The sequence below is a fragment of the Psammomys obesus genome, unplaced genomic scaffold (assembly GCF_907164565.1).
Source record: "Psammomys obesus unplaced genomic scaffold, mPsaObe1.curated_primary_1811, whole genome shotgun sequence".
In the NCBI taxonomy this organism is placed as follows: domain Eukaryota; kingdom Metazoa; phylum Chordata; class Mammalia; order Rodentia; family Muridae; genus Psammomys; species Psammomys obesus.
In genome coordinates, this window is record NW_026585504.1 from 30,116,935 (window position 1) to 30,127,785 (window position 10,851).

Consider the following 10,851-nt stretch of genomic DNA (forward strand, 5'->3'; position numbering starts at 1 on the left):
AAGAAGAAGAAGAAGAAGAAGAAGAAGAAGAAGAAGAAGAAGAAGAAATACAGTATAATCAGCTTTCCTTTCCTCTCAGTGACTCATTTAAGCCCCAGAGGAAATTTCTGTAGGTGCCTCTTAACTTTTTTGGCCATCATTTGGGTAGCCAAAAGTCCCCAGAACACATGTTTTCAATAATAGTTTTATTTCTGTAGTTACATTGTCCAGTCCAGTGAATAACTGAAGTCCCAAACCCACACGAATGAGCACTTAGCTCTGCCTTAACCATGACCAAAGGTCAGGCCTTTCTCTTATGCTGCCTACCACCTGATACCTAAGTAACTCAGGCTCCTTGGAAAAAAACAGAGAAGAAAAAGGTCTTATGTGATTGACAATCAGGCAACACCTTTTGGGACCTCTAAGAGCAACAGGTTCTTACTCTTACTCTCAGGGGAGAGTTCATCACCTCAGAAGTCGTGGCAGCAGGGGCCTGCTGCAACTGGTCTGCAGATGAGATGGATGCCGGTCTTTCTCCCCTATTTGTTCAGCCGGAGACCCCAGCCTATTGATGGCGCTGGCCACATTCAGCACGTTTCTTCTGCCCTCAGTTAAATGACTCTGGAAACAATGTTACAGACACAGTAAGTATATGTTGTGCGCGTATACAATATATACACATACATATTGTACACATATACCGGAAGCCTATTTCCCATTTCCCCCCTGCATCTCCTCCATCCTCCCCTTTGTTACCTGAAACAGTTTTACTTCTCTTTAACGTCATATATGCATGCACTATTTTAGATCTTCACATAAAATCTAGAAACGAGAAAATCGAAATGGTTTTGTGGTAAAGGTACTTGCTCCAAGCCTGGTGACCTGAGTCTAGTTATCAGGACCACATGGTAGAAAGAACTGACTCTTGCTAGCTGTCCTCTGACCTTCACATGCTCCCTGTGGTACCTGAAGCACAGTAGGCACATCCAAACACACACACACACACACACACACACACACACACCCCTCTCTTTCTGTAAAGAAAAATAAAATTTAAAATAAAACACATTTGTCTTTTTAGACTAGTTTAATTCACTTAATACAATTGTCTCCAGTTGCATCTGTTCCCATACGAATGATGAAAGGTCCTCAAGAAGGCTCCGAATTGTGTCTGTAGACCGTTGTGTCCACAGCCGTTTCTCAGTTGCTGGATGGTTATATTGGATCCATAACTCAGCTGTCCTGAATAACGCTGCAATACATAATGACGTGAAAGTGTCTCTGTAATGTGTTGGCTTGGAGTCTGTCAGGCAGACACACGTAAGTGGTGTAGCTGGCTCGTATGGCACAGATCTCTTATATAAGCTTTTTTTTTTTTAATTTTGGAAACGGCCATGTTGATTTCTAGAGTGGCTGGACTAATTACATTCCTACCAGCAGTGCACGAAGCTTTCCTGCCGCTTCAAACCTCATTTCAGGTTCCTATTTGCCCTTGGGTGCACTCGGTGTCTGTGCCAAGTTTAAGTGAGCCGCTCCAGATGAGTGCTGGAGAAGCCTGGCCTCCTTCTGTCCCCTACCTTCTGAGTGCAGAAATTAAAGGCTTGCATCACCGTGGCCAGTGTAAACGCAATTAAAATTATCCGTTCTTTCACGATTTTACACACACACACACACACACACACACACACACACACACAATGCCCTTTGGTCATATTTCTCCCTCTATTCTTTCTAGGCCCTCACTCAGCCCCTTCTTTCCAAAAAGTCCTCCCTTACTGCACAAAACTGAGTGTGATGGTGCCTGCTTGTAATCCCAGCACCCGGGAGGCGGGGGCAGGAGACTCAGGAGCTTAAGGCTAGTCTAGGCTTAAGAAAATAAAACAAATAAAGCAAACCAACTGAAAATATGAGGGTTACCAGAACTAAGATAAAGTCAGAATACTACTAGAAGTACGGTAGAAAGAAAAAAGCAGAAAGAGGAGGCCAGGGGTTGGGGGGGAGGGGAGGAAAGAATCTGAGTACAGTGGACATGTCAGTAACCCCAGCACTTGAAGGTGGCAGAAAGATCAACGGCTCAAGGCTAGTCTTGTCTACGTATCAAGTATGAGTCTAGCCCAGGCTACAAAACAAATGAATAAAAGGTAAATAAAGAAATAAACTCCTCTGTAAGTTGCCTGTGTTTTGAAGACTTTTTTTTTTGGCTTAAGCTGAGGGAAAACACCCCCACAGCACAAGGAAAACTCGCAAGGATGACTGAGTCATCTCAGCAGACAAATCCCCTTTTCAAATCACTTTCAAAACCACAAAATCCATTAAGACTTCCGCATTAGTGACTATTTAATTGCTGCCATGAAACATCATGACCAAGGCAACTTACGAAAGAAAGGATTATTTATTTATTTTTCCTTTTACTGAAATAGATTTTTTTTTTCCCGACATAGTATGTCCTGATTACTGGGGGGCTGGAGAGACGGCTCAGCGGTTAAGAGCACCTGCTGCTCTTCCAGAGGTCCTGAGTTTGATTCCTAGCATCCACATGGCAGCTCACAACCATCTATAACTGTAGTCTTGTGGGACGCAGTGCTCTCCTCTGGTGTGTACATGCGTACATGGAGACAAAACACATATACACATAAGATAAATAGATCAGTTTCCACTCCCTCGACTCCTCCCAATTTCTCTCCACCTCCTCTAGCATCTAGATCCAACCCCTTTCTGTCTCTCATTAGAAAACAATCAGGCTTCTAAGGGAGAATATAATATGATGTAATACGATTTTAAAAAGCCTAACACGTAAGAGTCAAGCGAAACACACAACCAGAGGAAATAAGCACAAGAGAATGAACAAGAAACGAGAGGCTTGCCTGTTCCCCCACTCGTGAATCCCATAAACACTAATCTGGAAGCCATAAATAAAATAAAAAACAAATATAAACAATAGTTAAAAAGAAAAAAAGAAAAAGAAAAGTCCTGAGAAAGAACCTCCAAAGATGCCTTCAGCCACTCGGCCGCTGGGCGTGAAGCTTCCTTTTAAGACTAGTTTAAGGCGTAGTCTTTCCAGTGAGACTCCCTTGGAGAACGCTAACATTTCATTTGCTGGTGGTTATCAAGTGGAGATGTTTCTCAGTTGGGGACAGGGGCGTGTGTCTCCTCCTTTCAGCTACAGGACTCCATCTGGTGCAGACCGGTGCAGGCCGGTGCGGTCCGGTGCAGGCCCTGGGCATGCAGCGGCCTCAGTCTCCGAGAGTTTACGTGTGCGTGAACACAGGATCATCAACTGCACGATCAGGTTGGTTTAGAGAGTCTGGTTTTCTTGGTCTCCTCCATCAGCTCTGGCTTTTATACTCCCTCTGCAGTGTTCCCTGAGCCCCGAGGTGAGGGATTTGGTAGAGACATCAGTTTAGGGCTGAGTGTTCAAGATTTCTCACTTGCTGCGTAGTGTCTGGCTGTGTGTCTCTGTATTTGTTCCCATCTACTGCAGGAGGAAGCTTCTCTGATGGCAGGTGAGCAAGGCATTGATCTGTCTGAATATGGTAGCATGTCATTAGGAGTCAATTTATTGCTGTTCTTTTTGCAGAACAGTAGTACTTGGCATTCCCCTAGTTCCCTAGGCTACATACTTTCAGGTTCTTGTTCACCTAAGCTGTGTCAAGTATGAGTTCCATCTCAAGGAAAAGGTCTTCAGGCAAATCACATATTGGTCAGTTGCTTCCACAAGTTTTGTGTTAGCATATCTGGCAGGCAGGACACCACTGCAGATCAAAGGGTTCGTAGCTAGCTTGGTTTTTATGATTCTCCTTTGGTAGCATGCAGAGAACCTTTCTGTACCAAAGAAGCTAGCATGTAGGGGAAAGGCCCTACGTAGGTAGCAGCCCAACTTTTCCCGTTCTGTGAGGCCTTGCTACCATTTGTGGAGAGCAGCCTATAGTCCTAGCAACAGCCTGGGTTGTCTGAGGGTTCCCATGGGACCCCTTTGGCCAAACAACTCAATTGGATGGAACCCATTCTCCACACTGGACATGGTGACGAGAGACATCCAGCTGGGGCGCTATCTCCCCCGTTATTTTAAAATTTCATTTAGATCACCTTCACAAATGTCTGTATTTTAGGAAGCTTCTGCTATATCAGGTTTCCCTCAAGCAGCCCTAATTTAGCTGTCTTTTCCCACATTGCGTCCCTTGTCACTCTCTCCCCTCCCCCTCCTGATTTGCTTCCAGTCCAGCTCCCCCACATCAGTCTATAACTATCTGTTCTGTTTCCCTTTCCAAGGGAGATCTAGCTACCCCTACCACAGACGCCCCAGCCCCTTACTCTGGGGTTCCATGCCTTGTAACTTGGTTGAAACATCTAATATTTCTATAAAAGTGAATAAATACTGCATTTGCCTTTCTGGGTCTGGATTTCCTCACTCGGGATTATTTTTGTTTCTAGTTCTATTCATTTACCTGCGAATTTCATTTTTTAATGGCTGATACTCCACTGTGTAAATACACCACATTTTCTGTATCCATCCTTCTGTTGAGGGACATCTAGGTTGTTTCCAGTTTCTGGCTATTATGTATAGAACAGCATGAACATGGTTAAGCAAGTGTCTCCGTGGTAGAATAAGAGTGGTATAGCTGGATCTTGAGTAGATCGCTTTCCTGAGGAACCGCCACACTGATTTCCACTCCCAACAGCAATGGATGTGAGTGGGGAGCGCAACACGCCACCTCCTCGCCAGCACGAGCTATCACTTTTTTTATTCTGATGGGTGTAAAACGAGATCTCAAAGTGGTTTTGACTTGCATCTCCCTGGTGGCTAAGGATGTTGAACATTTCTTTAAGTGCTTTTCAGCCATTTGAGATCCCTTTTCTGAGAATTGTTTGTTTAGATCTGTGCCTCTGTTTTGGGGTTTGTTTTTGTTTTTTGAGACAGGGTTATATAGCCCTAGCCATCCTAGAACTCTCTCTCTGTAGACTAGGCTGGCCTTGAACTCAAGGGTGGCCTTGCCTCTGCCTCCCAAGTGCTGGGATTAAAGGCATGTGCCACTACCATCAAGCTTATACCTCATTTTTAAAATTAGGTATAAATTGTTATACCTATAAATTAGCTACAAATTGTTTAAAATGCTATCTTTTATCCACTGAGCATTTCTGGCTTCTTTATAAAAAGTCAGGCATTCATAGGTGTGTCGATGTAAGTCTAAGTCTTCAGTTTGGTTCCATTGATCAACCTGTCTGTTTTTGTGCCAATACCATGTTGTTTTTATTACTATAGCTCTGTTGTATAACTTGAAATGAGGGTGGTAATACTTCCAGAAGTCCTTTTATTCAGAATTTTTTAAAGCTATCCTCTTCTATATGTTTCCATATAAAGCTAGAAATTGTCTTTTCAAGATCTCTGAAGAATTGTGTTGGAATTTTTATGGGGATTGCATTTAATCTATAAATTGCTTTTGGTAGGATGACAATTTTTACTATGTTACTCCTACTGATCCATGAACATGGAAGATCTTTCATCTTCTCGTATCTTCTTCAATTTCTTTCTTCAGTGTCTTAAAGTTTTTTTTTTTTCCATAAAAGTTTTTTACTTGCTTGGTTAGAGTTACCCCAAGATATTTTATATTAGTTGAGGCTATTGTGATAGGTGTTGTTTCTGTGATTTTTTTTCTCAGTTTGTCTGTTATTTGTATACAGGAGAGCTGCTGATTTTTGTGTTAATTTTCTATCCAGATGTTGCAGGATATTTAATCCCATTATGAACCCTGAGAGTATGAACTGTAAAAACTTGTTTCTAATTGTGATATGGCTCAGTCTTTGAGTCTAGAGCTTTCTAGACAGGTACTTTTGGTGTGGCTCAGCCCTAGCACACACCTTTAATCTAAGAGCTTTCTGTAAACAGGATAAAGTAAAATTAACTCTAGATCAAGAGGTGGAGCAAGCAACCAGATTGACAGGAAGTGAACAGGAAAAAAAAACATAGAGAATGAAAAGATGTCTGGAGGATGGATAGAGAGGTACATAGAAAGTAGAAAGGATGGGACATTGAGTTAAAGGGTGGAGAAGGAGAAAGGTTTTGTTTTGTTTTTTTTCCTTCTGGGATGTGAACTGAGTAGGAAAAGTTTTTTTCTTGCTGGAACATCAACTGAATAGGAGGGTCAGCTGAGTGCTTTCTCTGCCTCTCTGAGCTAGCAGGTTTTCATTCTAGCATCTGGCTCCTGGGTCTTTCTTGGTAAAATCAAACGATTGATTAAGATTTTCTTTTTTTATAACAACATTCAGCTACTTTGCTGTCAGAGTAGCCTGGTGAAAATATTTGGATCACTTATGTATATTATCTACAAATATTGATACTATGTCTTCCTCTTTCCAACTTGTATCCCCTTGAACTCTGTCTTACTGCTCTGGAAAGGAGTATACTGAATAACTATGGAAAGAGTGGACAACCTTGTCTTGTTCCTGATTTTAGAGGAATTGGTTTGACTTTCTCTTCATTTAAGTTGATGTTGGCTATAGACTTGTTTTTTTTTTTGTTGTTGTTCTTTGTTTGTTTTGTTTTTCGAGATAGGATTTCCCTGTGTAGCCTTAGCTGTCCTGAACTCACTTTGTAGAACAGGCTGGCCTCAAACTCACAGAGATTCACCTGCCTCCAACTCCCTGAATGCTGGGTTCCTGGTGACTATGGACTTGTAAACTGCCTTTATTATGTGGAGCTATTCCCCTTGTATTTCTTATTCCTCCAGGACTTTTATCATGAAGGAGTATTGAATTCTTTCAAAGGCTTTTTCTGCATCTAATGAGATGGTCATGTGATTTTTGTCTTTTAATTTGTATCAGTTTATGTATGTCGAACCATCCCTGCGCTCTGAGATGAAGTCTACTTGATCATGGTTGATGTTCGTTTTGCTTTGTTCTTGGATTTGGTTTGCAAGCACTTGCTGAGAATTTCTGCATCATGTTCATAAGGGAATTTGATCTGTAATTCTCACTGGCTGGTGTTTAGCGCACATCTTTAATCCTCTTTTTTGGGTCTTTATGATTTGGGTATCAGGGTAAAGGGTAGCCTTGTAGAATGAATTCAGCAATGTTTCTATTTGCAGAATACTTTTGCAGTGTGGGAATTAACTCTTTTTTTTTTTAAATTCTGGTAGAATTCCGTGCTTCGGCCACCTCAGTTAGAGGTCAGAAGAGGGAAGGAAGCACGCTGCAGATAGAGTGGTTGTGAGCTACAAAAAGTGTGTGCTAAGAACCAAACTTGGATTCTCTGGAAAAGCAGCAAGTACCCTTAACCTGGGAGCCATCTCTGCAGGCCTCGAAATTGATTGATTGATGGACTGAGACGAGGTCTCGTGTAGCCCAGCCTGGCCTTGCTTGTATCATAATTGAGGAAGAAAAGTGAAGAAGTAATGGAATTATACAAGTTTCCTTTTTCTTTCTAAAAAAGGTATTTGGGGTGTGTGTGTGTGTGTGTGCGCGTGCGTGCATGAGTGTAGATTCTTGCAAGCTACAGTATGAAGGTGAAGGTCAGGGGACTAGTTTTAGGACCTTGGTTCTCTCCTCCCACTCTGGTTTGGCGTTTTGGTATTTTCTTTCGATTTTGTTGTATTAGTCTCTAAAACTTATCGTCTGTGTATGTGAATGCACGCATGCGCGCAGACGATAGCGGAGAAGCTGTGCCGCGCGCAGTGTTGGTGTGGTGGTTAGAGGGCAGCGTTGAGGCTCCTGTTTCTGCTGCTGCGTTGTGTATTTGAGCTTCCTCACATCCTGCACGGATGCCCTAGGATCACAGAAGTGTACTGTGCATTCAGACTTATATGCAGGTCGAGGGCTTGGACTTTGGTCATCAGGACTGCATGGCAGTAAATTTTTTTTTTTTTTTTTTTTTTTTTTTTGAGACAGGGTTTCTCTGTGTAGCCTTAGCTGTCCTGGACCAGGTTGGCCTCAAATTCACAGAGATCTACCTGCCTCTGCCTTCCTAAATGCTGGGATTACAGGTGTGCACTGTCTCATGGTAATAATTTTTACTGGCCAAGAATCACTACCTAAACTCAGGTACGTTTTCTACTTGCAAAAGGTCTTTTCCTTTAAATCACCATGTGACTTAGTTCTTGGGTTTCTTGTTTGCTGACTACAGTATGTTAGCTCAACTTTTTCAGTGCTTACTTCACTTCTAAACCCATCAGCTATGTTTGCTTCAGTTTACTAAAACCCCATTGAACACGGCTTTAATCATGAAGGTCCAGAAATGGAAGGACAGTTAAAGAGAAGGGGAAAAAAAGAAAGAAAGAAAGAAAACTGTGTGTGTAGCTGCTCAGGTCACAGCTGGTGGTCACAGCCTGTGGTCAGTTATCATGGCGGACACATGCTCTCAGAGGCGTTAAACCTGCTCCCTCCTGGCCCCCCACCTGGTCGGGTATATGTTCTGTTTTCTTCCTTTTTTCCGCCACAGCCAAGGAAATAAAGGGGAGCGAGCGTCTATAGTTTTGTGCAACCCAGTGACAGCCTTTGTTCCTGCCCTCGGGGTAAAACTCAATGCTCCTCTTTATTCATTCTAAGAAAGAAAATCCATTCTAAGAGGCTCTAGACTCTAGAGGAAAGCTTTGCAAGCAGGCCAGTTACATCACACACCACACAATAAAATTTAATAAAACCCTGACTAAGCAGTTCTGTTGTCTCCTTAAGCTCATCCTGGACTACCAGCTAGTCCTCCCCTAAAAGAGTGCTTTCTCAGGCAGCCTTCTGAGTACTGCCTGCTCGCAAACCGCTTCACAGTTTCTAGGATGGACCTTCCTTCCTTCCTTCCTTCCTTCCTTCCTTCCTTCCTTCCTTCCTTCCTTCCTTCCTTCCTCCCTCCCTCCCTCCCTCCCTCCCTCCCTCCCTCCCTCCCTTCCTTCCTTCCTTCCTCCCTCCCTCCCTCCCTCCCTCCCTTCCTTCCTTCCTTCCTTCCTTCCTTCCTTCCTTCCTTCCTCCTAAATCTATTTTTCTCTTGCAGAATGTTTTTGTTTTCTCTTGGCTTCTTCAGTGTTTCATCCTAACCTCTGTTACAGAACGTAAAAAATAAAATGCAAAAAACAAACAAACAAAAAACAAAACCCCAAAGCCCCCAAAACCAACCAAACAACTTCCTGTGGGTAGAGTGCAGCTCAGTGAGGAAAGCTCAGTGATTCATGAGGCCCTGGGTCCAATCCCCAGAGCCTGATAAACAAGTAAACAAATGAGAATTTTCTTTGTTTGGAAATAATTCTTTTCGGTCACATGACAAGAAAGCCATCATAAGGTGAAGGTTCTGGGTGTATTGGCGTATATAGCTGAGAGCATTAGGGCTTACAAACCCCCAGAATTTTAGCTGTAGGACTGTGGCTGCAGCTCAGCTGCAAAGTGCTGGTCTGATATGTATGAAGCTCTGGGCTTGATTAGATTCAATTCCCAGCACCCACTCAGTAACTCCAGTTCCTTCTAGGGGGTCTGATGGCCTCCAAGGGTGTACTTGTAAACCTATAGACACATGCTTATATACATAAAATACAAATAAATGAATCTTAAACAAAACAAGGTTGGCTGGGGGATTAGAGCCTATAAGCCCATCATGTGGGAGGCAGAAATAGGATGGCTGAAACAGTTCAAGGCCAGACTGGTCTACCAAGCAACTTCCAGGCCAGCTAAAGCTACACAGTGAAAACCTGTCTCAAAAAATCAAATCAGCTGGGCAGGGTGGCACACACCTGTGATCCTGGCACTCAGGGAGGTGGAGGCGGAAGGATCTCTGTGAGTTTCAGGTCAGCCTGATCTACACAGCTAGCCCAGGACAGCCAAGGCTACACAGAGAAACCCTGTCTCCCAAAACAAAACAAAAGAGCCTGAACCCTAGAATAAAATTTAATGAGGACTCATTAATCATCCTCTCAAATCTGTTTTTTCTTTTATAATTTATTATTTGTATTTTATGTGCGTTGGTGTTTTGCCTGCATGTGTGTCTGTGTGGTGGTGTTAGAGTTCCAGGAACTGAAGTTGCAGGCAGCTGTGAGCCACCACATAGGTGCTGGGAATTGAACCTAGGTCCTCGGGAAGAGCAGCCCTAACCACTGAGACATCTATTCAGCTCCCTATTTCCCTTCTTAAAGTAGATGGATTTTGGTGTGGCTGTATGACTAAAATTACCACCAAGGGAGCGGGAGCTGAGGTGATCTGTACATCTTGAAAGCCAGGCGTGGTGGTTCACTCCCACAGGGCAGGCACGGTGGTTCATGACTATAGTTCCAGCACTTGGGAGATTGGGACTGCTGCAAGTCTGAGGCCAGCCTGAGCTGAACAGTGAATCAGGCCAGCTTGGGCTACAGAATCCGAGTCCGTTTCAAAACAAAAACAAAACAGTCATTGGATTAAAGGGAAGAAAGCTGTGTGTTGATTTCTTCCTTTTCCTGCTTTGCTGGAGCAGAAAATCAGACGAGACAGCAGCACAGTTCGGGTCAATCTGGCAAAGACAACACTCTCATGGCACTGTGCTGCTCCTACTGTGAGCCATGGCTCAGCATCGCCCACGTCTCCTGCCAGCCTGTGAGTAAGGCAGAATCCTAAGCTTCTTTCCAGAAGCGCAGAATCAGAGTCTGCAGTCTAACTAGATGCCCACGAGATTTGTACTGACTCTAAAGTTTGAGGGGAACACTGGAGCCCTGTGGTGGATGGAATCCTGAACGGCAACGGCTGAACTACCCACACCTACCTACCTTTGATTCCTCCCAATTTGCTTTTAATTTTGGTAAAATACATGTAACATAAAACTTCTTGATGACCTGAGAGCTCAGGTTGAAGCATGTGTGAGATTTTAGGTTCCATTGCCAGCAAAACACACATACACACACACACAGCACCTTTAACTGTTGTGGGTTGTAT

At 43.4% G+C, this 10,851-nt stretch overlaps 1 protein-coding gene across 1 annotated transcript in view; it reads left to right on the top strand.

Moving 5' to 3' along the window:
- The window catches only part of Tcp11l1 (t-complex 11 like 1), a 61,252-nt gene that overhangs the window by 39,991 nt on the left and 10,410 nt on the right, over positions 1-10,851 (top strand). Inside the window, exon 7 of the mRNA XM_055602838.1 lies at positions 3,140-3,268. Coding sequence (XP_055458813.1) covers positions 3,140-3,268 — 129 coding nt within the window. The remainder of the gene's footprint in view (positions 1-3,139; positions 3,269-10,851) is intronic.